The sequence below is a fragment of the Anabrus simplex genome, chromosome 11 (assembly GCF_040414725.1).
Source record: "Anabrus simplex isolate iqAnaSimp1 chromosome 11, ASM4041472v1, whole genome shotgun sequence".
NCBI lineage: Eukaryota > Metazoa > Arthropoda > Insecta > Orthoptera > Tettigoniidae > Anabrus > Anabrus simplex.
The window spans coordinates 16,020,001-16,046,687 of record NC_090275.1 but is presented as its reverse complement, the minus strand read 5'-3'; the positions used below and the strand labels follow the sequence as shown (position 1 = coordinate 16,046,687).

At 40.7% G+C, this 26,687-nt stretch overlaps 1 protein-coding gene across 1 annotated transcript in view; it reads left to right on the top strand.

The window, feature by feature from the left end:
- Positions 1-7,125: 7,125 nt before the first annotated feature.
- Positions 7,126-26,687, top strand: part of Appl (amyloid-beta-like protein) — a 76,017-nt gene continuing 56,455 nt past the window's right edge. The window contains exon 1 of the mRNA XM_067155681.2: positions 7,126-7,336. Coding sequence (XP_067011782.1) covers positions 7,267-7,336 — 70 coding nt within the window. The 5' untranslated portion in view covers positions 7,126-7,266. The remainder of the gene's footprint in view (positions 7,337-26,687) is intronic.

Here is a 26,687-nt window from a genome sequence, read left to right as displayed (position 1 = left end):
AACAGCGACTTACGCTGTATCATGATAGTCCGGTAATAAATACTGTATATAGGAGGATGGGAACCCGCCACCATGTTTGATAAAGTACCTTTCTTGATAGGAGGTTCATGACCCTGGTTGTGTATAGGAAGACGGGAACACGCTGCCATGTTGTATGAAGTATCTTTCCACATTTCCTCCTAAACCACTGGAGAATTGCAACCAAACTTGGTGCACTTATGACTTACTATCTGGAGACAGACAATGTGGGGGGTAAGGCACCCCTAGGGCTGGAAGTGGCAAGCGGGTGGCATATAAAGCTATTCGAAAATACTGTAGAATACATAGTTTTCGGGGTCTCAGAGATGAACAGAGACACTCTAGATGCTGTTTAAGTCAAAGTTCAGTCCCCATCGGCATAGGAGGTGAGAAGAAAATATCCAAAAATGACCGAGATTATGGATGGATGTACGTATGTTCCAGCATGGCTCTCAACCAAACTTGGTATGGATATGACTTACTATCACCAAAAAAATACTGTGGGGGCAAGACACCCCTAGCAACCCTATAGGCCTAATATATATATAGAATATCACCATCATACATTGGTAGAGAGAATATTTCGGAACCGTGGAAATGAGGAATCTCGAACATTCTATATCAGCCGCAAAGAAAGGCAGTAGCTGAATTTCATCTCAGTGGCTGAGTGGTCAACATCTTGGCCCGGGTTAAATTCTCGGTCAAGTCAAGGGCTTCCTTTGGCTCGAAGATTGAGTGATTGTGCTGTCCCCAATAACCCTGCAACTCATACACCGCACTTTACTTCACGACACTAACACGAAGTTCCTCATACAAGGATATACCGCCCACCCTCGGCGGAGGGTCTGCCTTACAAGGGCTGCATCAGGCTAGAAAGAGCCATACGGAATTATTTTTATCACTACCAAATGTACCTGTTCTTCCCCACGGTATTCTACATTGTATACAGATCTCTACGTAAATTACTCTACACGCGTTGAGTGAGTGTCTCTTAGCGTTATCGAAGAAACGCCATGGGGAGGACCGCATACGTCCTTTCCCGTGTAAGGTGCGAGTTGTGAAGTTGTGATAACAGCAGGCTCACTTGCCTACTGCCATTCACAATCGAGTTGGGAAGTTTCATTAAAATTAGCAGGCCCCATTGCCTACTGCGCGGTCACAATCGATTTGGGGAGTTTTCGTTACAATGGCAGGCCCCCTTTCCTACTTCCAGACACATTTCAGTTGAGGAGTTTTCATTATAACGGCAGGGACCTTCACTACTGCCAGTCAAAATTGAGTTTTGCTGTTATTATAATGACAGATCATTTTTTCTTAATGCTAGTCAACCTACTGCAAGGCACACTCGAGTTGGTGAGTTTCGATTATAATAGCAGGCCATTTTCGTAATGCCACTCACATTTTAGATGGGTAAATTTGTTTATAAACGCGGGCACCCTTGCCTACTGCCAGACACAATCGGGTAGGGGAGTTTTGACCATAATTGCATACTCCCTTGCCTTCTGCCAGTCAAATCGAGAAGGGAATTATTCATTACAATGGTAGGCCCTCCTTACTAATGCCAGTTACACAGGAAGTTGAGAAGGACCCCATTCCTACTGCCAGTCAAAGTAGATGCGGGGAAGTATTGATTACAATAGGAGACGCCCTCCCGCTGACAGTTACTATCAATTTGTGAAGTATTGATAAAAATAATAATGGCAGAAACACCCCTTTCTAGATCGCTACAAATCAAATTCGATGCATATAGATCGATTTAAGAAAATATATGCACGTTTACAATATTGCAGATATTCATTTACAGATTAACTGCTGCTTAACGGTAAGTCATATCGACAAACGGATTGCACCATAAGACGCTTCCTTTAGCGATCTACATGGTAGATCCTATGATACTTTCTCCTATCTCTTCTAATTTTGGGTTAAATTGAGTTAGAAACATTGAATAGGGCGAAACTTGGGTACAATCTTCACACACTACGTTACCTTCCGGATAATTACGTGGCACCTAGAAACATTGAATTTGGTTCACATATGGTCACTATGTGGACCAATGTTCGTGCGAATTTGATGAGTATCTTTACAATAAGTGTGTCAAACTATGAAGTATACGTGTATAAAGCACAAAATTTACATAAAATCGAGAAACACAGTCAAATCTAAAGTAACAGAGATACGACAAAAAGTCATAGGATCAAAGTTGTGGATCGCTCTAAATTAAACAAAGATTGTGCCATCCGTTTTTAATACGACTTACCGCTTAGCCACGAAATGCCTCGAAACGAAAGTCGGCACCCTCATTAAAATTGCCTCCATATTTCGATATTTTTCGGGGGTAAAAAGTAAAAAATATAGACATCTTGGCATTATCCCCTGGGTTAGAGGCTAAAGGCTATAATTTGCCAAATTTCAATTTTCTAGCTCATCTGGCAGATTGTGCCTCCATCTTGATTTGAGGGGAGTGGGGTAAAAAGGCTTTAAGTTAACTAAACTAATAGCCTTCAAAGCTATAAATAAAGACAAAAAATTAAGCCTTAGTACTTAATTTATACTCCTTTAGAATTGCAGTCTAACGTCATTGCCTATAAAGCCTGGTAGGGGAGAAAATTCTCCTAAATAAATTTACAGTTTACCGCCTACAATCTCAGCCACCCTACCGCAACAATGACTTTTTTCAACTAATCATAAGGAGCGGCTATAGTAGGTATATCCCTCAACATTAAATGCCGAAACTAACTCTGATTCCCCTCCGCAAAATCAAAAGGGGTTGAATTAGTTTTAGGAAAGATTTTAAACCCACGAAACCCGTAGGTTAAGGCTTTGTATAAATATATACCACTGCGTTCTTATGCTAAGCTCAAAATTTGAAGCCCCCAGCGTGCCCTCGTCAGGGAATTTCGAGAATTTTTGATTTTTCTAGGGATCCTGAAATCGTCAGCTTCTCTGTTACCAAGTTGTAAGTTTCTGAGGTGCCTGGAAGTGCCTCGTTAATTCACGTCTATTTTCATTTTTATACCTATATATACAAACCGACTTGCTTATATATACACATTATTATTATTATTATTATTATTTCTTCATCTTAAAACAATCACCAGCACCACCTTCCACTCTTCCAAGGGCCGTCATTGCTTATAATCGTAGGTTACTATAACTAGGGATCAGGTGACCAAATACGCTTGTGCGTTAACTTCAACGACAAAAACATCTAACGAGCCCAAAATATGCAACAGCATAACATCTAGAGCGTTTCGGTGATGATTTTAAAGAAACACAGGGGTGTAAAATAAATTGCTAAAGTATGGTGAGAAACCTGTACTAGTCCCACCAATGGGGTGTGAATACACTCAATTAACAACGGAAGCCCGGCTCTGAATTCAACTAGCGGGAATTCAACTATTCAGATCAATTGGCATTGTATTGCGGGCTGTTTGCTATTATATTTGGCATCCTCAAACTTGCAAGCTGTTATCTTCAACAACCATTCCACAGGTACTCCATAGCTAATACATTCCTCCATCAAGTAGCATTGTCCAATAGGAGGCAGCCTTGTTGGGATATAATTGGTGCTTGTACTCTGACAATGCAATATCCCACATACCTTCTCTGCGTTATGAACAGCTGTGGCGTGCACTGCTCGCTATCCATCACCCGACATCTCGCACAAAGCATATCGAGAGCAAAGGCTTCTTTCACATCCGTTCGACACAAATATCACTACTTAACAAAGTGACTCTGTCGGCCTCCAGGTCTCAAGTCCAAACCCCGCACAGGTAGTCGGATTTTTCAAGGGTGCCAATAAAAACCCATCCGACACCCATGTAGTACGCTGTCGAAATGTAAAAAAAATCCCGGCTGACACATTTGATGTTTACCCGACAACATTAACTTATCACAGATAACCCAACACAGATGGCAGAGAAACGGCGTCAAATCAAAACTCCCTCGCACGGTAGGATGGGCCATACGATTATTATTATTATTATTATTATTATTATTATTATTATTATTATTATTATTATTATTATTATTATTATTATTATTATTATTATTATTATTATTATTATTGCGTTCCGGCCTTCTAAGGGCCACGTTTCAATTTCAATTGTTCCTCCTTAGTTGTTCTTTCCTTTTCTTCCAGTATTCTTTCATTGTTTCACTGTGTTTCTTTTTCCTGTCTTCAGTCCACTTTGTGCCTGTTTTCCTTTCCTTCCTCCCTTGGAATCCTTCCATTTGTAAGACTTTCTTCCGAAAAATCTTTCTTTCCAATAATTCTTCGTCTCGTATGTTGTTCCTTTCCAGGTCTTTCTTGACTTCTTGAATCCAGGTGGTAGTTGATTTCTTTTCCCAAAGGTACTTGAAGATTCGTTTAGTTAGTCTATTGTCATCCATTCTGTAAATGTGTCCAAGAAATAGCAATCTCTTTTTTCTTATTGTTTCTGATGTGTTTTCTACGTTCTGGTAAATTTCATTGTTACTTCTTAATTTCCAAAACTCTGCAATTCTTAGAGGACCTAATATTTTCCTTATAATTCTTCTTTCTAATATTTCTAATTTATCAAGCTTGTAGTTCAGTGCTAGACATTCGCTGGCATAAAGGCATTCTGGTTTCACTACTGTGTTGTAGAGCTTTATTTTAAGTTTTCTTGATAAGCACTTTTTGTTGTAAGTATTCTTAGTTATACCGTACGCTCTTTCCATCTTTTGTATCCTCTCCTGTTATTATTATTATTATTATTATTATTATTATTATTATTATTATTATTATTATTATTATTATTATTATTATTATTATTATTATTATTATTATTATTATTATTATTATTTGCGAATTGACCACTAAGGATCACGCTACAATTTCATTTTTTTCTTTGTCTGAAGTTTCTTCTTCCTCCAGTACTCCTTCATATGAGCGCTGTACTGTATCTTCTGTTCATCCGTCCTGGCTCTTCCCATCTTTGCAGTTCTTTCGACTTGAAACGCTTCCAAATTTTGAATCATGGTCCGAAATATTTTCCTGTCCAGCATCTGAACTTCCTGGATGTTGGACTTCTCTAGATCTTTACAAACTTCCTTCATCCAGGCCGTCTTTGTCTTCTTGTTCCACAGGCAGTCGAGTAAGTTTTTGGTTAGTCCGGTTTTGTCCATTCTGAAAAATGACCGAGAGATGATAACCTCCTCTTTTTCATGGTCTCTGAATTTTTCTCCACATTTTTCACTGTTGTTCCGAAGTTTCCAGCCGGTTTCAGTCTGGATTAGACACAAGATTTTCCGTATCATTCTTCTTTCTAGGATCTCCAGCGTCTCCAATTTGTAATTCATGGAGAGGCATTCGCTGGTATTCAGACATTCTGTTTTTACTACAGTGTTGTAATGCCTTATTTTGACATTCCATGAGATGCATTTCTTGTTGTAGATCTTTTTAGTTAGTCTATAAGCTCTCTCCATTTTTCAGATAAGATATGCTACAGGAGCACTCTCTAGTCCGTTCTTTTGCATGATTTCACCAAGTTATTTGAAATTTTTAACCCTCTGAATCCGTCCAATCTATATTTCAAGGAATTGTGGTCCATGTTTGTCGTTCATCATGAACTTCGTCATCTCTTTCGAGATCCTAAGTTCCGTCTTGCTAGCGATCTTTTGGAGGAGATTTATCTGTATGGCCGCTTCTTCTGGATTTTCTTCCTAGGAAGATCGGAGTTCTCCCTTGATTTTCAAGTTCGGAATTCTAAATTCTTACAATCTTCTCCAGGACACAGTTGAATAATAGTGGTGATAATCCACCACCCTGTCGCACACCTGTCTTCATTTCAAATGACTGAGACAATTCTCCCATGAATTTCGCCTTAGAAGTTGTGCCTGTTAAGGTTTATTATTATTATTATTATTATTATTATTATTATTATTATTACTATTATTATTATTATTATTATTATTATTATTATTATTATTATTATAGCAGAATAATCAACCCCTCCTAATTCTAATCAGCCGGGGTGAATAGCTCAAATGGTAGAACGCTGGTCTTCTGAGCTCTTGTTGGTGGGTTCGATTCCAGCTCATTCCGATGGTATTTGAAGTGAAGATGCTCAAATACGTAAGCCTCGTGACGGCAGATTTACAAGCACGTAAAATAACTCCTGCAGGACAAAATCCCGGCTCCTCGGCCTTCCCGAAAACCATAAAAGTAGGTTGTTCGACATAAAATCAATAACATAGGAAGGGCAATACCAACAAAACGAATATCAAATGTTATCGAACTGAAGTTAACAAGCCCGTTATGGTTCCAGGAATGCGAAGAGGATTTGGGACAGATCGGTATCTCGCAACACAAAATCAATGCCAGGGTTAAATTTAGACGAGTGGTAAAGATCCTCCGTGGCTCAGGCGGTAGCGCGCCGCCCTCTCACCGCTGGGTTCCGTGGTCCAAATCCCGGTCACTCCATCACATTTGTGCTGGACAGAGTGGAGGCGGGACAGGCTTTTCTCCGGGTACTCTGATTTTTCCTGTCATCTTTCATTCCAGCAACACTCTCCAACATCATTTCATTTCGTCTGCCAGTCATTAATCACTGATGCAGAGGAGTGCGACAGGCTTCGGCAGCCGGCACATTTCCTATTCCTCGCCGCTAGATGGGGCTTCATTCTGACCCGGTCAAATGACTGGAAACAGGCTGTGTATATTCATTTACAAAGAGGTACATAGGCTTTAAGATGGAATCAAAACCCAAAAGACGGGGAGGAACTCTACCCGAAGAACACAAGAAGACGCTGGCTGATGGACTCAAGAAAAACTGGGAGGATATCAAAGCCGGGAGAACAACAAGATGTAGACACTGAAATTCAGTTGGTTGTTATCAAGCAGTCCATAGAAGTAATAAAGAAAAAAGTATTTTTATTAGTCGCTTATTCACTACCTGATGTGAGATTTCATGGACGAGCGTCAGTGCCACCACTGTTGTTGATAATGCTATACAGTATAACCGATAATAATTGGATATTTCTGTGTTTTGTATTTGCCATCTCTTAAAACCTCAATTCTTAATCGACACAACAGCTTTAATTTAACTAATGTGTTCTTATTTTCTTGTTACAGAAGGCCCATTCCAGAGCGATGCCCTACTGGTTCCTGAGAACTGCCTGTTTGATCACATCCACAACCAGACGAAATGCTGGCAATTCGACCGCTGGAACCTGACTGCGGCGCAGTCATGTCAGGACAGAGAACTAGCCTTGCGCAGCTTCGCCATGTTGCTTCCCTGCGGTATCTCGCTCTTCTCCGGCGTCGAATTTGTCTGCTGCCCCAAGCACTTCAAGGGTGAGTGATCTGTTTCACGTCTCCTTTCATTAGGAATTCCGGAATATTTATAAGCCTCTTCGTTTTTTAATTCTAACATCCAACAAGAACAGTTTCTTGTATCTAGATGCAGCCGGTTAGAGGCCACTAAGAACCCTTACTTTTTTACTTTACTTCTGCAGTACTTATCAGTGCACGTGAGTTTTAACGAGGTCTGTTCAATGTAGTATTCTAGTAGCCTATTTGTGTTTTGCTGTTTGTTCTGCGTCGCACCCGCACAGGTCTTACGGCAACGATGGGATAAGAATGGGCATTTCTGTCAAGATTCATATCGCCAAGGAAATCATGATTTGATACTAAAACAGTTCTACGATAGAAAAACTATTTTGTCATTGTATTATTATACTGTGATGTATGATATCGTAAGGGAATCAACATCAGCAAATGGAGGTACAAGAGTGAGCCTCGAGACGCTGGGATTCGGGGAAAAAGGTTGGTGGGAGGTCCAAGAACAGCTTGTGATCTGCAGATGTAGAACCAAAGTCTGTTTGAAGACAACAGTGTTTGAAGATGTGGAGATTGAACTTGTTTCCATGTTCGCCCTTCTCTCGTCTAACACACTGACCGGTCATTGAGTTAATCTTATTGAGTGTTCCTATGTATGACCGAAAATGAGAAGATTGGATCAAGAGTGACGTGAAAAGCGATCGTCAACAAGAACAAGGTGTTACAAAAAAAAAAACGTGTACCAAGGAATAGACTATGACGAGTACGAAAACCGAATTTAGATGACATTACAGTACTGTATTCTCCATCCTTGGTGATACCTTGACTTTTAGATCATTTGTTAAGATTGAAGCTATTCTTTTCAGTGTCGGCATTCAGGAGGAAGCCACAGTATGAGCTAATAGACTTCATTCAAACTTTGGAAGATCAATCTACTTCAGAAATAAACTGATACTTGTCCGAGGATTTGTACCATTAGTAACTAGCCCTTTGAGTTTAACAATCTGAATACCTGTTGCTAATGGGTTGCGCCACTATTCTGGTGGTCAGAGTCTTGAGTTCGAGGCACGCCAGTGCCTCTATTCTACTTTCTTTCTTCTCCCTTTTTTCCTTTATATGTCTTTGTCCAAGCAGACTAGGAAATGCGCAGATTAAGTATAAGCTGCATCATTTACGTCCCATCTGGCTACTCATGACTTGAACAATCTTCAAAATCATATGTTTTTCTTTTTTCTCCGCTGGAGTTACGATTAACAGCTGAGAGGTAGAGAAATGTTTCATGTTTTACAATAATAAAAATTGATAAAATTTTTAAAAATGCGCTCATGCTATGAATTATTTCGAGAAAGTTGTAATTAGAGTGTTAATTGTACAAAATGAAAAAGGAAGATAGAAACGAAATTAAGTCAGGGACGCTCGCCGCTACGGAGTTTCAGATATTCACTCGTAAATTGCCAACAGGCATGCCAGTTGTTAAATTTAAAGAGTCAAAGACGCAAGATATCTGTTTGTTTTTGATTAGATCAACTTCCCAATGTTTGAAGAGCTCATACCAGTGGTCTCCCCTTGTAAAATAATATAACGTTAAAGTTTTCCAGTATGTCGACCACAAACACTATAACACACCTGCAAAATATAACATTTGGTATTCAACAGAATTACATGTCATTTTTGCTCGAAAGACCGGAAAACTTCTAAGGTTATATTTATTAGATCATCTATTTTTTGTTAATATTGTGCGTATTTTATTTTTATTATCATCACCATGACAGCTCATGAGGATTTGGCAACTGGCATGAATCTGCGATGCTGCTGTGCATTTTCCTTCTGTAAAATCATATTTGGTGGAAAAGTGATTTATTCTTGTCAAAGTTTCATACAGTCCAACAAACCAGGAGCTGAAAACAGAGATAAAAGTTGAGATACGGTGTTAAAGATGCACTTATAATTGATTTTCAAAAAAAAAACGCTAGCGGACTGTATGGAGGATTTTAGGATTTGTGTTACTAAGTTTTAGTCCAGGGAATCGGAACGGCTGTCTTTGATGCTGCCTTGTTAATATATTTTTTCCGTTAACCGAACGTATCTCTGCTTGGAAATCCTGCCTTTGAGGACTAGTCTCCAAACTTCCATCTAACTAGAACCATATACACATGTAGTGGAAGATCTTCTAGATGGAATAACATAATGAAAACAAAATAATTTATCCTCAATCTTCAGATTTGTATTATCCATATTCATCAGGAAATATTCCCCCATATAGCAACCCTGTTGTACGCTGTAGGATTACACTACCATATTTTCCTTATAACTAGATTATACAGGGCGTACAAATAATGGCGTCCAAAAATAACCAAAAAGGGGATCGAGACATTTCTGATCCAGATCTGACTGCAGTATGTATCGTAGTATCATGTTTAGATGAAGTCCATGGCCCATATATCCCTTAAAACGCCTCGAAAGAAGTTCTACTATGCTATATTACGAAACCCACGTTTTTGGTGTCTAGAGGCCATGAAACATCAAGATCCATCGAAAAGCAGAGGTCGAATTTTTGCACAAATACGATAGACCTAGACCTAGGAAAGGTTTTCATTCCCTTCCCCAAAGGGGAGGAGCGGACCAACTAGAAGGTGACGCCTACTCTCTGATCAGGAGATGCGGCGGGTTTTTGTGGTTTGATGAAATACGATACTCCCTTTACTCCTATTGTCATTCGAAAGTGAGACAGCAGACACTTCCACCTCATGAACTGCGATACTTTCCCCGGTTGAAAATTATGTGATAGAAGGGTGGTTCGTCCTCCTGATCATCATCGCCTATCGTCCTCCTGATCATCATCGCCTATCTTCAGTTTCGATGGTGTGCCAGTCCCCACCTCTGATCACCATGGCTGTATACTTCATTTTAGGGCTTCCCCTTGGTATCTCGCCCTTAATTGTAAATCATTTTCCTTAGTAATATTTTTGTGTCCCTACCACCCGAGCCCGGATGACACTATGGTGTCTTGTCTAACACCCACCCACTTGCACCCTGTTTCGTAATATCCGTATGTCTTATTCTGTTGTACCTCGGAACAAATCTCACCTCCTCACGTCTTTCGACCTCCTCGTTTAAGTTTCGCATCTATATGTAACAGGTTTGCTCCACGGCTGCCTTGTATTACAGTGACATTTTTGGTTGGTTCCACGTTAGGTCACGAATTGCTTCATGGAAGGTTCCTCCATCTTGAACTCTAATGGTTACTTCGTCATCTGTTGAACCTGTATTTGATATCTTATTGCCAAGGTATTTTAATATAAATGTCATCCTCAGTTACTTTCCTTCCAAAACGATGTGTCGTGTCGGCTGCCCATCGCCTCACTTTATGAGATTATATTCCTTGGTTATTGCTGTCCAGGCAACTTGATGTTTTGAATCGCTCCACATACACACATCACCTGCAAAGAGCATAACTCTCATGTTATCTGTAACGATGACGACGCCAACTCTTTGTTATATTTTATTAATCACTGAGATCCCCTTTATTACGGCCTGCGTTTATTGGACGCCATCATTCTTACGCCCTGTAGAATATCTTGATGTAATTTTCCTTACCTTTACGCCAAATCCGCAGAAAAGAGCAGAGATCAAGAGTATTTCCACGTTATTAGCGCACTGGAACCTCCTGGAGGCTCTGCTCAGCGGCATCATCGGAAGTTTTCGCAAGACTGCCACATTATCACAGCTACCCGTAGCTTTAATCATCCACCGTACGAAGGGACCGACGAACAGGAACAACCTTCCAACAACAGCAACACATTCATATACTAGAGAAAGAAGCGTTGCACCGAGCGGTTCGGGGAGTGTACCTGTCAGCTTGCATAGTGGGTTCGAACGCCACTGAAGAGTTTTCCGCAGTTTTTCCATTTTCACACCAGGCAAATGTTGAGGTATGTACGTTAACTAAGGCCACGGCCACTTCCTTTCCATTCCTAGTCCTGTCCTACCCATTGTTGCCATAAGACCAGTCGATACGATGTGAAACAGATAGCAGAAAAAGAAGAAAGTATTGCTGAATCAATTTGACAGGTTACAAGAAAGTCTCGTCATAGAGACATAATTCTGGTGGTTGATTCTTCCTTCTTTCTGGCCCTTTCCCAACTGCGTAGGGGTCAGCACTTTGTATGGATTAAGCCCTGTTTTACGGCCGTAGACCTTCCCTACGTGGAAGGATGTATTCACGGGTGGTTTGTTGTGTTGTGTGTTAAGGCGACCAGAAACACTCAGACTTCGAGCTGGCGTAATTAACCAGATGCGGTTAAAATCATCGGCCCTTTAAACTGAAGCTCATTACGCTGACCACTGACCATTCAGCCAATGAGCTGGACGGGCGTTTTAATAATATGAAATATAATTTTAAAATATGCTGTGCAGAGATCAAAGCCCAGAGAATATAGCTGAAATAATGTGGTCCTTAGTAGGCCGATATGAACAAAGAAGAAGAAGACTTCACTAAAAACAATACGCGAAACTTTCACAAAACATTTAAAGAGGAAATAGGAAATAACAAAGTATCAAATGACTAGTCTCGGTTTTTAGAACGAAGAGGGAAACATTGGACTCGATGATAAAGACAACTATGTAATTTTTGGCAAGATATGTTGAAAAATTTCTGAACTGCAAAAAGCCTGAAGAAAGGGTTACATTCAGTCAACCATATATTAAAAGTGGACACTACGAACCACATAACGAGAAGGAAATAGAAGTCATCATTCAACACCTAAGGAATAATAAAGCCGTAGGAGAAGATTTGATTGTGACAGAGTTCTGAAAGGAATCTGGTAATCGAGCAAGACAACATGGAGAGAGACATTTGGCAGGCAGAAAGAATTACAGAAGATTGGAAGAATGTGTTGATACACCCACTACACAAAAAAGTTGTCAACAACTACAGAGGAATCTTTCTTTTATCAGTCACCTATAAGATCTCATCAAAAGCTCTCCAAAACAGGATTGAGCTTATAGTGGATAAACAAATAGACAAACATCAAGGAGGGTTCAGAGAAGGCAGGACTTGCACGGAGCAATTATATTTAACCTAAAAACAATCATACGGGACATAATGATCAGGAGCAAGAACCACGTCATAATCTTGGTGGATTTTAGGAAGCTTATGATTCAATAGATAGAACTTCTTATTTCACATTCTGGAGGAATTCGGAGTAGATTCAAAGTCAATCAGTATAATCAGAGATACTCTCACGGGCACGAAATCAATAGTGAAATTCCACTTGAAAGAAGACGAACGAATGAATGAATGAATGAATGAATGAATGAATGAATGAATGAATGAATGAATGAATAAGTAAGTGAATGGGAAAGATCTCAGAGGAATTTCCAATTGATACTGGTGTGGGACAGAGGAATGGATTGTCCCCCATGCTTTTTAATTGTGTCTTGGAAAAGGTAATGCGAGTATGGGAAGAAAAACTGAAAGAAAGAGGAATCCACCACGAGATAAGGCTAGGGTCTACGTTTAAAGGGGTAGGTATAGATTGTTTAAATTTCGCTGACGATATTGAAAACCTTTTTAAAGAAATTGCAGAGAAAGTTGGACTTCAGATATATTTTGAGAAGATCAAATTTAGGACCAACATTGGAAATTCACATACCGTATTATGACGGAATATGGAAAAATCGACAGGGTAGAAAAGTTTAAGTACTTGGGGCAAGTAATTCATATCAATGGTGTAGCAGAAGAAGCAAATAAATCAAGAGCAAGGAAACTGGAACAAGCTTACCACCTGACCAAGGATATCTACAATAAGAAGAGTCTGTCCATCAAAACTAAAATCAGGCGCTACAACACGGTTAGTAAACCAGAACGTCTATGCTGCAGACAGTATGTTCTCCATGAAAACAGAAGAAAATGAAAGAAAAATTATAAAACAAATCTGGGGCCCGTTAAAGACTGAAAATGGGGAGTTCAGACACAGGAAGAATGCAGACTTCTACACAACTAAAGAAATTGAAACAATGTTTGATGGCATCACGAAGAGGAGAGTTAAGTTCTTTAGTCACATAATGGGGATGGATAACGCCAGACTCACAAAACAAATTTTAATCATCTTTACAAGAGTATGAATGGCAATCAGTGGATGCAAAATATAATAATAATAATAATAATAATAATAATAATAATAATAATAATAATAATAATAATAATAATAATAATAATAATAATAATAATAATATAGGCTAATCATCATCGTATGTTGACTACCTCCCCCGGATTTGAGTCCGCGATGTTGGTATATTTATTTATTTATTTATTTATTTATTTATTTATTTATTTATTTATTTATTTATTTATTTATTCGAATTTGGCATAGTCAGCGAAAATCTTAAATAAGTACTTAGTAGGACTTCAAACAAATAACATTATTTGACGTAGCAAACTGGTTGCACCAGTTGGAATACTTTTCTCCGAATAGCTTTGAAAAATGTGTACATGACTGGCTCCTTTCTCTATCGCTTATCACACACCTGTGAGGTCGCACGTGAGAACTGCGTCGCACATGTGGATTTGACACCGTTGTACGGCCGGATGCCCTTCCTGACTCCAACCCTATATGGAGGGATGTAATCACTACTGCGTGTTTCTGTAGTGGTTGGTAGTGTGGTGTTGTGTCTGAATATGAAAACGAGAGTGTTTGGACATACACAAACACCCGGTCCCCGAGCCAGATAATTAATCAGAAGCGTTTAAAATCCCCGACCCGGCCGGGAATCGAACCCGGCACTCCCTGAAGCAAAGGGAAGTACGCTGATCATTCAGCCAATGGGTCGGACCAGTACATTGCTGATAATGTGTTAAATAATGCGAAATGTCCATTACAATTAAATGGTTTGAATAACATATTAAATTACAGGATTATTATGCTACCGTTTTCATACTCGTTTAGTTCAATGTTTGGTGGGTGAGGTGGTGGTGATTATTGTTTTAAGAGGAAGTACAACTAGGCAACCATCTATATAACACTAATCAGAGAGAAAAATGGAAGAGATCCGACACTTCGAAAAATGAAGATATCGGCCAAAGGAAGACAAGGGCCACGAAGAGCGTGAAAATGAAAGACTCCCTAGCCCTCGCAAACCTAATAGCGTCGGGGTCGGAAAAGAACAAGAGTTGACCAAGAGAGGTCGGATAGGATAGATGAAAATGAGGAGCCTGGCACAAGTAAGTGGAAGCAATGCCAGGACTCAGCTGAGTCCCCGTGGTCGCCAACCCACGCTCCAAAGTTCTGAGGCCCCTTTTAGTCGCCTTTTACGACAGGCAGGGAATACCGTGGGTGTTATTCTACCGCCCCTACCCACAGGTGGATTTGGTGGGTGATCAGTTTTTCCTACCTCTTATTTCTAAAATTAATAAATCATTCATCAGTGATCTTCATTTATAGCAGGTGGCAGATTCCTTATCTGTTGTTTACGTAGTCTTTTCTTAAATAATTTCAAATATTTTGGAAATGTGGGGTACATTTATATTTGGGGTACCGGTAAGCTGAAGGTGACTGATGGATGGAATCAAGTGGGCTTCCTTTGAGATGAACTAAGACGTGTTTCTTACCTGTGTTTCTTCAGCGATGGCGTACACTCGGTATTGCCTTGGTCGTGTAACAGATCTTGTACGCTATCTGCGTGGAGGTAAAACGCAGTCAAAGTTTCTTGACACACTACAGCTGCAGAGATGACTTCGTCACACTCCGTACTCCACTCGACTTGAAACAGTAAATGTTCATTCCACACGGGCTGTGCAACCAGCTTGGAGCCCTGCAAAGTCGCATCCCTTTTGTAGAGAGTGAATTTACCATCGGTAGCATTCTGTTCCCAGTTCAGCATTACACAAGACAGTTCTGCATGGGAGGGAATGCCGTGATTGTGTACGACCGGAATATCAGTTACGTATTCACCAAATTTGAACGGCGATTTTATTTGAAATAGAACAAGTCTTCTGGATTTGGCCGTGTCTCTGTAAGGTTGTACGAATACGCGTGTAATTACTCTCTTCTGCGTGTCTGGATTGTCAGCAAGGTGGTTACTGACGAATCCAGCGTACGCGACATTACTCTCGCAGAGCTCAGTTCTGTTACTTGTTATTGCTGAGGATTCAGATAAAATCCAACTTGGAGAAACGAGTACCCCCATGTGAGTGGTGTATGTTTCTAGCAAGATTAAAACGGCGAATGGGAACTCTCCTTTCAATGCAGGAAACTTCTCTGCTTCTCTGTTGCCTTCCTGAGTAAATGTTACGTCTTGGATCGCCCAAGGCTTTCGAAGTCCGGTAAAATTCTCTTTTTCAGCTGTTGAGACGTAAGTTTCGTCAGCGTTTACTTTCGTATTTACGAGTATGGTGTAAAATATCAGTAGAATGAAAACCTCGGTATTCTTGGAAGTGACACTCCAGCACATTTACCAGTGAAGAAGACATTCGGCGAATCTGGAACAGAAAGGTGGCGATGATAGTTTGTATTACTTTTTTCTACAATCTGCTTCGCGTCGCACCGAAACAGAATAGCTCTTATAGCGACGGTGGAAAAGAAGCGACTGTGGCCTTAATTAAGGTACAGCCCCAGCATTTGCCTGGTGTGAAAATGGGAGACCTCGGAAAACCATCTTCAGGGATGCAAGCTGACAGCTGCGTGACCCAAACCACACGGCCACTTGCTCGGTAGTAACTGTTTAAGAGGAAGTATAACTTTGCAACCATCCTCTCTTGACAAATTAAATGTTAAGAAAAATGAGAATATACATAAAATAAATAATCAATTTTTTTTTTTTTTCAGTCACTACTGATTTGCTTTTAGGGCAGTCACCCAGGTGGCAGATTCCCTATCTGTTGTTTTCCTAGCCTGTTCTTAAATGATTGCAAAGAAATTAGAAATGTATTGAACATCTCCCTTGGTAAGTTATTCCAATCCCTAACTCCCCTTCCTACAAATGAATATTTGCCCCAATTCATCCTCTTTATCTTCATATTGTGATCTTTCCTACTTTTAAAGACACTACTCAAACTTATTCGTCTCTTAATGTCGTTGCACGCCATCTCTCCACTGACAGCTCGGAATGTACCACTTAGTCGAGCAGCTCGTGTCCTAAATAGTTCTTTCGCTGTCACTACAGAGTTATAATCAAACCACGTCAATTGCTGCCATTATGTACACACCTTTTGGTAATCCTAGTTAACGGAGGACAGATTTTGTGTGCTTTTGTCCTCTCTGATGTTCCCGGCTCTTTACTTAAAGACTCCATATATCTGAGGCGTGTATTCCAGTTACTCTCCGTTCTCGTCAGAATCATAATTAACACCTTCCCATTTGAAGAAAAAGTTAATCTCATAATAGGTGCACAAGTGTTCAGCTTCTTTAAATCATTTACATAGGTTTTTATTTACTCTCTGAAGTGCTAAAAGCATATTACCAAGAAATCAGTTTCTTGATGACCCAATTTCTACCTGATTGCTTCTCTCTACAAAAACACAAATGAATATTAAACTCTTTCACCGTCATTGGGAATAGGGCACTGCTATTTAAATTTCCTTCCGTAACATGCAATGTCGTGTCTTTTGTGTTACATTTTATTTCGCATTTTACGTCAAAGGGTAAGGTTATGTAGGGTTTCTGGTGGCATCGCGCAATAAAATAGGATGTTTATAAAATTAAATTGTAAATGGAATCCATACTATTTGGAAATTAAGATTGAAACTGGCATTACTTATGTGTAATAGGTTCGCTATCTGGAAAATCTATTCACACTGTTGGAAGCGTATTCAAAATACCGAGCTGAGTGACTGCTGTGGAACCACACTCTGCATTCGGGAGACGAGCGTGTTCGAACCCTGCCCTGAAAGGGGTTTTCTGTGGTTTCCATTTTCACTTCCAGGCAAATGGCAAGACAGTCCATGTCCATAGGCCACAGCCGATCACTCCCCCCTCCTTACCCAATTTAATTCACAATCATTAATTTCAACCTCATTAGCCCTCAGTTGAGGGCATGCGGCTCTACAAACATACCATAAAATGTCCCCGACCGCGTTTGAGTAAACGGGGCAAAGGAGTAGACGTACAGAGGCGCATCCAAAACTTGACAGCTTAGCAGGACTTTGTCCATGACCATTGATAGGTTATTTGATTAGTACGAAGGCGAATAAAGGTTATCTTACCGTGTCCACAGAAGTTTCTGCACACATGTCATTCAACAGGTCATACAGAATCATACAATCTCTATCAAATGTTAGTTTTCATGCACAGTTTAATAGCTCAGTGCTTTATCAGTCGATTTCGTTCACACCAGTCCGCATTAGCGCACGGATTTCCAAAATCAAAGATGTTAAAAAGTCGGAAGTATCTTCTCTCTGATTTAACATGGTGTTAGTTAAACCATAGCCTACTAGATTACACATAATGCCTTGGCAAAAGCCATGCTCCTGCGAGAAAATACCGACCTTGTTGCGTTGCTCACTTTTGCCGCTAGGATCGCTGTTATGTACTGTCATTCACGTCTTTGTGTAGATGTATTGAATTGTTTCCCACCTGATCGTGGAATTACAGGCACATTGTTCTATCTTTTAATGCATACTGGCAATTATACCAATGCTTTATTTTTATTTATTAATCGGTCACATGAATTCCGGGAGCGAATTTCTCCCGTAAGCTCCGCAGGATTATTTGTAATCCATGCCTGATTCTGTGTTCCAATGTAAGTGTACTGCATGGTTTAGTTTTAATCTTCAGTTAAACATGGTGTATTTTTGTGTGCCTAATCGCATATCTGATAATTGAAAGGAGGACTAGGAAATGCATTTCACCTATTCCCTAAGGAAACTTCGTTACCAGAGAAATGGAACAGAGCAGTTTTCCGGTAAGAGGAGACAAAAGGTCTCTGGTTCCCCAAGTGATAATTCACGAATATGGAGTTTACATTTGCTCCACGTCCGGCTCCTTAGTTACATGGTCAGCGTACTCGCATTCATTTCAGAGGACCCCGAGTTCGAATCCTCACCGGGTCAGAAATTTTTACTTCATATGGTTAATTAATCTGGCCCAGGTACTGGTTACTTCTAATGTTCCCAACATACCTGCAACTCTCACACACCACTATCCTCCACTCCAAAAACAGTTTCCCGTACACAGCAGGTGTCATCAACCGTCGCCGGTGGGTAGAAAGGCTGGACCAGGCTGGCAATAGCCACACAAAATTTATTATTACTATTATTATTATTATTATTATTATTATTATTATTATTATTATTATTATTATTATTATTATTATTATTATTATTATTATTATTATTATTATTATTGTACCTCCATGTGGAGAACATATTTTGATAAATGGAGTATAACTGTTCCTCTAGCAGGTAAATAATCCTTATTTGCTACGTAGGCGGGACTGTGTAGATGATCTGTACCCCTAGGCAGTGTCTTGAAAAGGCATGCCAGTCCAATTGACGAGTCCAATGGCACGTGGCACGTTGTGGGCGAAACACTGCGCACACAGGAACTAGTAACCCAAAAGGTTCTTATTGCTGTAATTATAATAATAATTATAAAATTGACAAAAATTTCCATACATTCACAATAAAGAAATGTAAATACATTATAGTTGATAATTGTATAAGTTAGGCAATGTGGATTCTGTACAGTCATATTCATGTATACTGCGGAATAAAATGTGATCGGCAGGCGCGGTACTACCCTTAGGTCACACGTTCTGCTGCTCGCTGTCCATAAACATTTAAAAGTACTAGTATTTATGACGTTATTAATATGGATATGTTTTTGTGCTGGGGGTCCACCTTGGAATTAGGACAAGCAATTTATCGTCGACAAAAAACAGGCACCGTGACCAGACAACCAGTGTACGTCATATGGAAGGAAGAACGACGCCATTTTGGTGGACGTAAAGCCATGTTTTTGTTGGACGTATTAGAGGCTGTAAACAAAGCAATGGCGAATCATTTTAACGGGGAAAATTAACATTCTGAACACTGAGGAAGGAAGATAATTATTGGACATAAAATCATGCCCTCTGGACCAATAGCAGGTCCTATTTCTCATACCTGTCTTGCGAACATGTATGGCCATAAAATTGTGTTCTATATCAGCGGCCATTTTATTGCACGTGACATGGCATGAACATGTTGTGTGCTGATCAGCTGCCATATTGTTGGACGTAGATTTCTTTCGTGTTATCAGAACTCTGTATCTCCCCTGCGGGTGGAGTGAAAGGATGAATTCTCTCTCCCCCCTGCATGTCGTAAGAGTAGAACAAGCTAAGAATCTGTAATCGCTCTCTCATCTTCTAAGCCAAAAAATATATTCATAGTTCTATATTTTTTTTCAAAATATGCTTTACGTAGCTTTTATGCGTTACGCTGTTGGGAGAAACTTGGCAGCATAGCCGTGGTCATACTGAAGTTGTGATCCTCCTCTCTCCATACCCTCACAGGGGTGTTACAGAGAAATACAATGACTAAGGTCACTGGACTCTTCGCATAGTACACAAGATGAGACACGAACACTTTCTTTAGAATTTGCTTTACGTCGCACCGACACAGATAGGCCTAGGAGTGGGAAGGTAGCGACCGTGGCCGTCATTAAGGTACAGACCCGGCATTTGCGTGGAGTGAAAAGGGGAAACCACGGCAGGCCATCTTCAGGGCTACCGACAGTGGAGTTCGAACCCACTATCTCCCGAATGCAAGCTGAGAGCTACATGACGCAAACCGCGCAGCCACTTGCTCGGTCTTTAGAACAGTCTCGTAGGACGAAAGAATGTCATTTTTTCTTAGAAAGTTGCATGCCCCTTTCTCGTGACACAAACAGTATGAAACTAGAAATACGAATAATGTGAGGAAAAATACAAATCGAAAAGAGAAATGTTCGTGCAGTATTTGCTTTCACTGTTTTAGAGAGAACCGAACCAGTGGTGCCAGTGCAGCAATTTTTCCACTACACCTTCCGGACTCGAGATGTTTCTAACTGAGAGAATTTTAAAAAATGTTCATGTAGGGATTTAGTGGTTATTTCAACTTATACTAGCGACAGAGAAATATTCCTTTTCATTCATGATCAGCGGGATACAAACACATGGTGACTCTTTATTGCAGTGTACGTTTACTGTACAGTACGCGAACCTTTTCTTGATACCAGGTTTTACGGGGTGAGGAGTAAGGAGGGAGCTCTCCAGGTTCCAGTTATACTGCCAATTGAATGGAAATGAAATCTGAATTGAATCGATAATATGATCGATCTATATGAATTTTCTAAACTTTTATTATCTTAAGCCAACAACTGAGTCACACAGACATTATACAACATTTCTCGATGCGAATCTTGTTCTTAGCATGAATTCTATAGTTTGTTTTTGCTGTGTAAACTACTACAGTACTAGTGCGTAAAGTGTATGCCAGATGTCTCACGGCGATGCACAAGCGATTCATAGTTTGTGTTTCAAAGGTTGCTAATACGAATCTCGAAGATAACCGAGGTCTACCGATTCAGCACTAGAGAGCTTAGGTATCAAGAAAAGGTTCGCGTACAATACATGTCGCTGTTCGATACGTTTTAGAAAATATTTCTGTTAATACAAGTGTTTTCAACTGTTATCTGTGTGTGATGTGTCAGTTATAACAAGTGAAATGCATCAGGGAGAGATTTACACACTAAAACTCTAAATTGAGGACTGATTACTTGCACAGGAATTAGGTCCACCATGAACAGAAACTTCATATAATTAGTTGGGTAGGCGCATTGTGCCCCATCTTTAATGATCCCCACGAACTGCCAAGAGTCAATGATCAATTGCATCTCAAAGCACAGTGGAATAAGTTTTCTCTAATCGTTCTGAAGTGTTAATTCGACTTTCGTGTTATGTTGTTTTCGGTTCTCACCCTGAGCGCGGTCTGTATCAGTCTTTTATCTCCCAGAAAGAGAACGTACAATGACGTCACGGAACGTAACGTAGCGCTTCCCCTTCTCTCTTTTATATTGGCTGTTCGCCAGACGGAAGTCGTTAGCCACTGTTCCGGATGACGTCATCAATCAAATCTCCTCCCCTCTGTTTTCTTTTTTGTCTTGGACGGATCAAACCCAAAATTAGCCTCCGCTAGATTGCTCTCTTGTTTCTCCCCCCTATTCTCCGCTTAAGTGTGCCTTTGAATGCATCGTCGGAATAAAGAATCGATTTGTTCTCTGGTAATGTGTTTTTCCTCTGCATGCGCGCTCGCTGCTTTCCGATACAACTTTTGGCGATATAGGCTATTTATTCATTTCGATGAGGACGGAGAACTTAATGTAATCCTCTAGGGCCGCATTCATGGCCTTGAAACTATGACATGAAGTGACAGCGCACGGGTGTGAACAACACGCACACTTCGTTAAATATCGCCTGGATCGTTTCACATCGTATACCGAAACAGCAGTGCCATCATGCAAGTTGACTAGTACTATCGAACGCTTACATTAGAGCACACAACGAAACACAGACAGGTACTGCGCGCGGTGTGTCACGGTTGCTTTGCTACTCGTACTCTTAGCAACTTACAGCTTCAGTGCGTGAGGCGAAGTGGCGACTATCAGGCCCCTAGTTTAGTGTGAAATTGCTTCCATTTGTATCCAGCACCTCACTTTCGTCTTTCCTTAGTCAAGGCTTATTTACTTCCGACCTCCACTTGTTATTATTTATTCAGATTTTCTCAGGATTCCCCGGTATTCGGTAGCATTAGACGATATTACTATCCAAGCCTACTGAAACAGTACCAATTCTGTGTTTTTCTTCCGCTATGGGTCCTTCAAACCCCTCGTCAGCACTTTCCTCATACTGCTGCAGATCTTCTGCTGCTCAAAGTAGACCTTCTTCGTGAGGTTTAGCTGGTGAAGAGCAGCTTACAAAGCATGGGGTTGCCCTAGTGCTCCCCAACCACTGGAATGATGACTCTATCCTGATGGCAGATTTCTGTTATTTCATTACCAGAGTCAGTACCTACTTGTGAACCTTTTCCCAGAGCTTCTTCTATATGTTTTGAATAGCGGGTTTGCAATATCGATCGGATTTATTGTCTGTTGGTACCGTAGGCCCTATCAGTTTAGTTGTGATTCGTTGTTCAGCCTGTCTACACTTTGCTGTTCCAGTATGCTTTCCACTCCTGATTGTCGTCAACTGGTCGGGGATGCTATCTAACAGGGTGTATGATCGGTAATAATATCTTCGCCCAACCATCCGCTGATGAACCACTTTGATAACGTCATATCGCTACGGTAGAGCACCCACCTTTTTATGTGCTTCACATTTTCTCTGCCCTCGTTACGCATTCTAGAGAGGTCGTTATATAGACCTTGCGGTAGTAATTTGTGGCTACACTAGGTCTTTTATGAACACTATGAATCCTTCTGTTTCACCGCAAATGTTACCCACTTGAGGCCACTTACATTATACGTCAAAATCAATTCTAGCTGGTTCTGCGTCATAGAGCTTTTTACTTCCCCGCCTATGCTGTTTGCCAACGGCCGTAGTCGTGTTGAAACACCGGATCCCGTGAGATCTCCGAAGTTAAGCAACATTGGACGTGGTCAAGATTTGGATGGGTTGCCACACGCTGTTGTGGGGGGTAAGGGAATGGAGGAGCGGAAAGGAACTGGCCACCCTACCGCACGTAAACTCCGGCTCAGGACACCTCTGCGGAGGTTCGGACCTGCCTTCGGGCAGAATACACCCTTTATGTTGTTTTGTAGAGTCTTAATCGATCCCGCTGTCTGGTGACAGATGATGTTGACTGGTTCGAAATACATTCTCTCTGCAACACAAAAGACTATCAAAGATTCAAATGTGTATCACTGGTGACAAATTATGACATGGCTTCGCAGCATTAGCAATAACTATTTAATAGAGAGTCCGGTTATGTAGACCAAAGGCATCAACGAAATGTCACTGTAATATTTGTCCCAAATGGAACATAATAATTTCTTTTACACCAATAAAGTGAAAAATCCGCGGTAAATTAAGAAATACCGTCGTTACTAGAGAAATATGTATGTATCCCGCTGCTCGTGCCGTCTTTTGTTTCTTTCTTGAGGTCCAGGGCTTGCACCGGCGAATGGGAGTGCTATATCTGTGAATTCTCAATATCTTTCTCCATATGACTAGCGCGGGCAGTTCAAACAGCAAAATAGCATGATCCCTGGACCAATACATATATTACTTGTTTGTTGAAAGAAAAATAGCATTATCCCTTGACCAATAAATACATCATTTAGGAATGAGTTAGGGCACAAAACAAATGAGCAACACGAATAAAACGACACGCAATTAATTCAAACAACTTCAGTGAGCAAAGACATCACACACGAAAGTGTTAGACAAACAAAACACATACGGAAGCGGTGTGACATAGCAGAAAAAATAGTTGTAAGGTAGTAAAGTATGTATCCATATTATTCCCTACAAGTAAAATATGTCGTACTATTTCTTATTTTACCGCAGATTTTACACTTTATTTGAGTAAAATTAATTATTATATTCCATTTGGGACAAATATTACAGTGACATTTCGTCGATACCTTTCGTCTACATAACCAACAGTCCACTTCCGAGCCTTGATACTGGCTAACATTACACAGCTCAAAAGGCTCCATAATTCCGCATGGTGTTCGCGATAGTTAAATGCTCGTCATTGAAGGTTAGTTTTTGTACTTGGGACGTTCAATAATGATTGACACTAAAAAGATTTAACGTGCTGGTGGTCTATGATTAATTAAAGCCATATTTCCCGATACCATCGTAACTGCGGGAGCCATTGTTCGTCACCTGTGTATGCTAGTAGCGCCATCTGTACGTTGCTATAAGCGCGTAAGCCCTTCGCTCTCTCGTATTCTAAGTCCAAGAACACAATATCCATGATTTGAATATATTCTCATCTAATGTCCGTGCAACTTTGCTATCGTTCCGGCATATCGGTATTTGCGCATCAAGTCATATTTTTTTTGTAGATATCCCGGCACCACTGCTGGACAGCTGCCTCAAGCTCGCCGTTGGAGGTGAAATTCTTACCCTGCGCGAACTCGTTCATTGCGTAGTCGCTAGGGGTAAGATCTGGCGAGTTTGGCGGATTAGACGTCACAGTGCACCCTAGAGCACCCAGGGTGGCAATGGTCTGCCGACTGCCATGTGACCGCCACGTATTGTAACTGTTGTGCAACTTAATGCTGCTTCCTCACACACGGCTACTAACGTCGCGTGAATGTGTAAAGCAGCCATTTCTTCCGTCCAGAGAAACCACACAGCCCATCGTTATCTGCTTACATGCTGTCTGTGCTTTGCTCAAGAATGCACCTACACACCGGCACGAACAACGCAGCACAATAACCAGTGGTGGCCATATGCGGCATTGTAGTATGTCTTCCCGCTTACACCGGGCACGCATTTTAAAATGCTACTTTTTCAGAGTTACCGATATTCAAAAAGTGTTAATTATTTTTAAATGCACTAAATAATTGCAGCAGTAAAGCAATGTAACGGAGATGAGTGAGAGAAGAAAAAAGTTCGTCTCAGCAAGTAATAGTCGGTCTAATGTTGTTGTTGACAGGTTTTAGAGGCTTGGGACAATGTAAGTGGTGGTGGTGATTATTTTTTTAAGAGGAATTACAACTGGACAACCATCCTCTATGTAACATTAATCAGAGAGAAAAAATAGAAGAGATCCAACACTTCGAAAAACGAAAGTATCGGCAAAAAGGAAGACAAGGGCCACGAAAGACGTGAAAATTCCGCTGCAGCGAGACATACAGTGAGCCATAGTACACTGAAAGAATCGTATGCTATAATGGACTATCGAGCTCAGCTTATTTGAAAATATTACCCACTTGCATTCACTGTCCTCTTCTTACAGGGAGGTTTATATAATAGATGGATTTATTTGCAGTGTTAAAAAGGTGGTCAAAACATAATTCTGAAGTAGCTAGTGAGTAGGTAGGCTATTAGGTTATACTATTTATTAGTTTAATGAGTCTTAGTATTATAACTTAATTGACATTTGACAATTAAACTCGACTCTAGCCTGTCTTATGACTATGAGTCATGCTCATGACCACTCAAAAGTACTTGTTTTATATTGGAAAGAACGGCTCAGTATTCTCTCAGTTCATATATCACATCGTTGCACAAGACTTCAAACATAAGTGAGCCGATTGACGCAATAACTTCACCAACAGTATGTTGAATCAGAAAACCAGCGGGCTACTGTACATGACGATTTAAAAAAATCCTCAGCTGATAGAAAAATACATATTTTCAAAAATGACTGAGCGAGTTGGACGTGCGGTTAGTATCGCGTAGCTATTTGCTTGCATTCGGGGGATGGTGGGCTCGAATCCTACCATCGGCAGCCGTTAAGATGGTTTTCTGTAGTTTCCCCATTTTCACACCAGGAAATGCTGGGACTGTACCTTAATTAAGGCCATGGCTGCTACCTTCCTAATCCTAGACCTTTCCCATCCTGCGTCGCCGGAAACCTTCGATGTATTAGAGTGACTAGTCCCCCTGTGGGTGGGGGCGGTAGAATAACACCCACGGTATCCCCTGCCTGTCGTAAGAGGTGACTGAAAGGGGCCCCAGGGGCTCTGAACTTTGGAGCGTGGGTTGGTGACCACGGGGCTCTTAGCTGAGTCCTGGCATTGCTTCCACTTACTTGTGCCAGGCTCCTCACTTTCATCTATCCTATCCGACCTCCCTTGGTCAACTCTTGTTCTTTTCTGACCCCGACGCTATTAGGTTTGCGAGGGCTAGGGAGTCTTTCATTTTCACGCCCTTCGTGGCCCTTGTCTTCCTTTGGCCGATATCTTCATTTTTCGAATTATCGGACCCCTTCCACTTTTTCTCTCTGATTACTGTTATATAGAGGATGGTTGCCTAGTTGTACTTCCTCTTAAAACAATAATCACCACCACCACCACCTTAGAGTGACTAGCATTTTTTTTCTAAGAAAGGAGTTCATAGCATGAAGAGCAGATGGCAGCAGCGAGCACTCAATGCTGTTGCTGCTGTCTTACCAGCACATACTACACAGATGCAGTAGGAGCGGTGACTAATGTGACATGAATCGGATCACTGTATCGATTCAGTAACGTGAACGGAATCAAATGAATCGATTAAAATGAATCGAATGTCCCATCACTAATACGTATATCGTCGGAGTCAGAAAATAACAAGAGTTGACCAAGGGAGGTCGGATAGGATAGTTGAAAGTGAGGAGCCTGACACAAGTGGAAGCAATGCCGGGACTCATTCCCTGGTCGCTAATCCACACTCCCAAGTTGAGAACCTCTGAGGC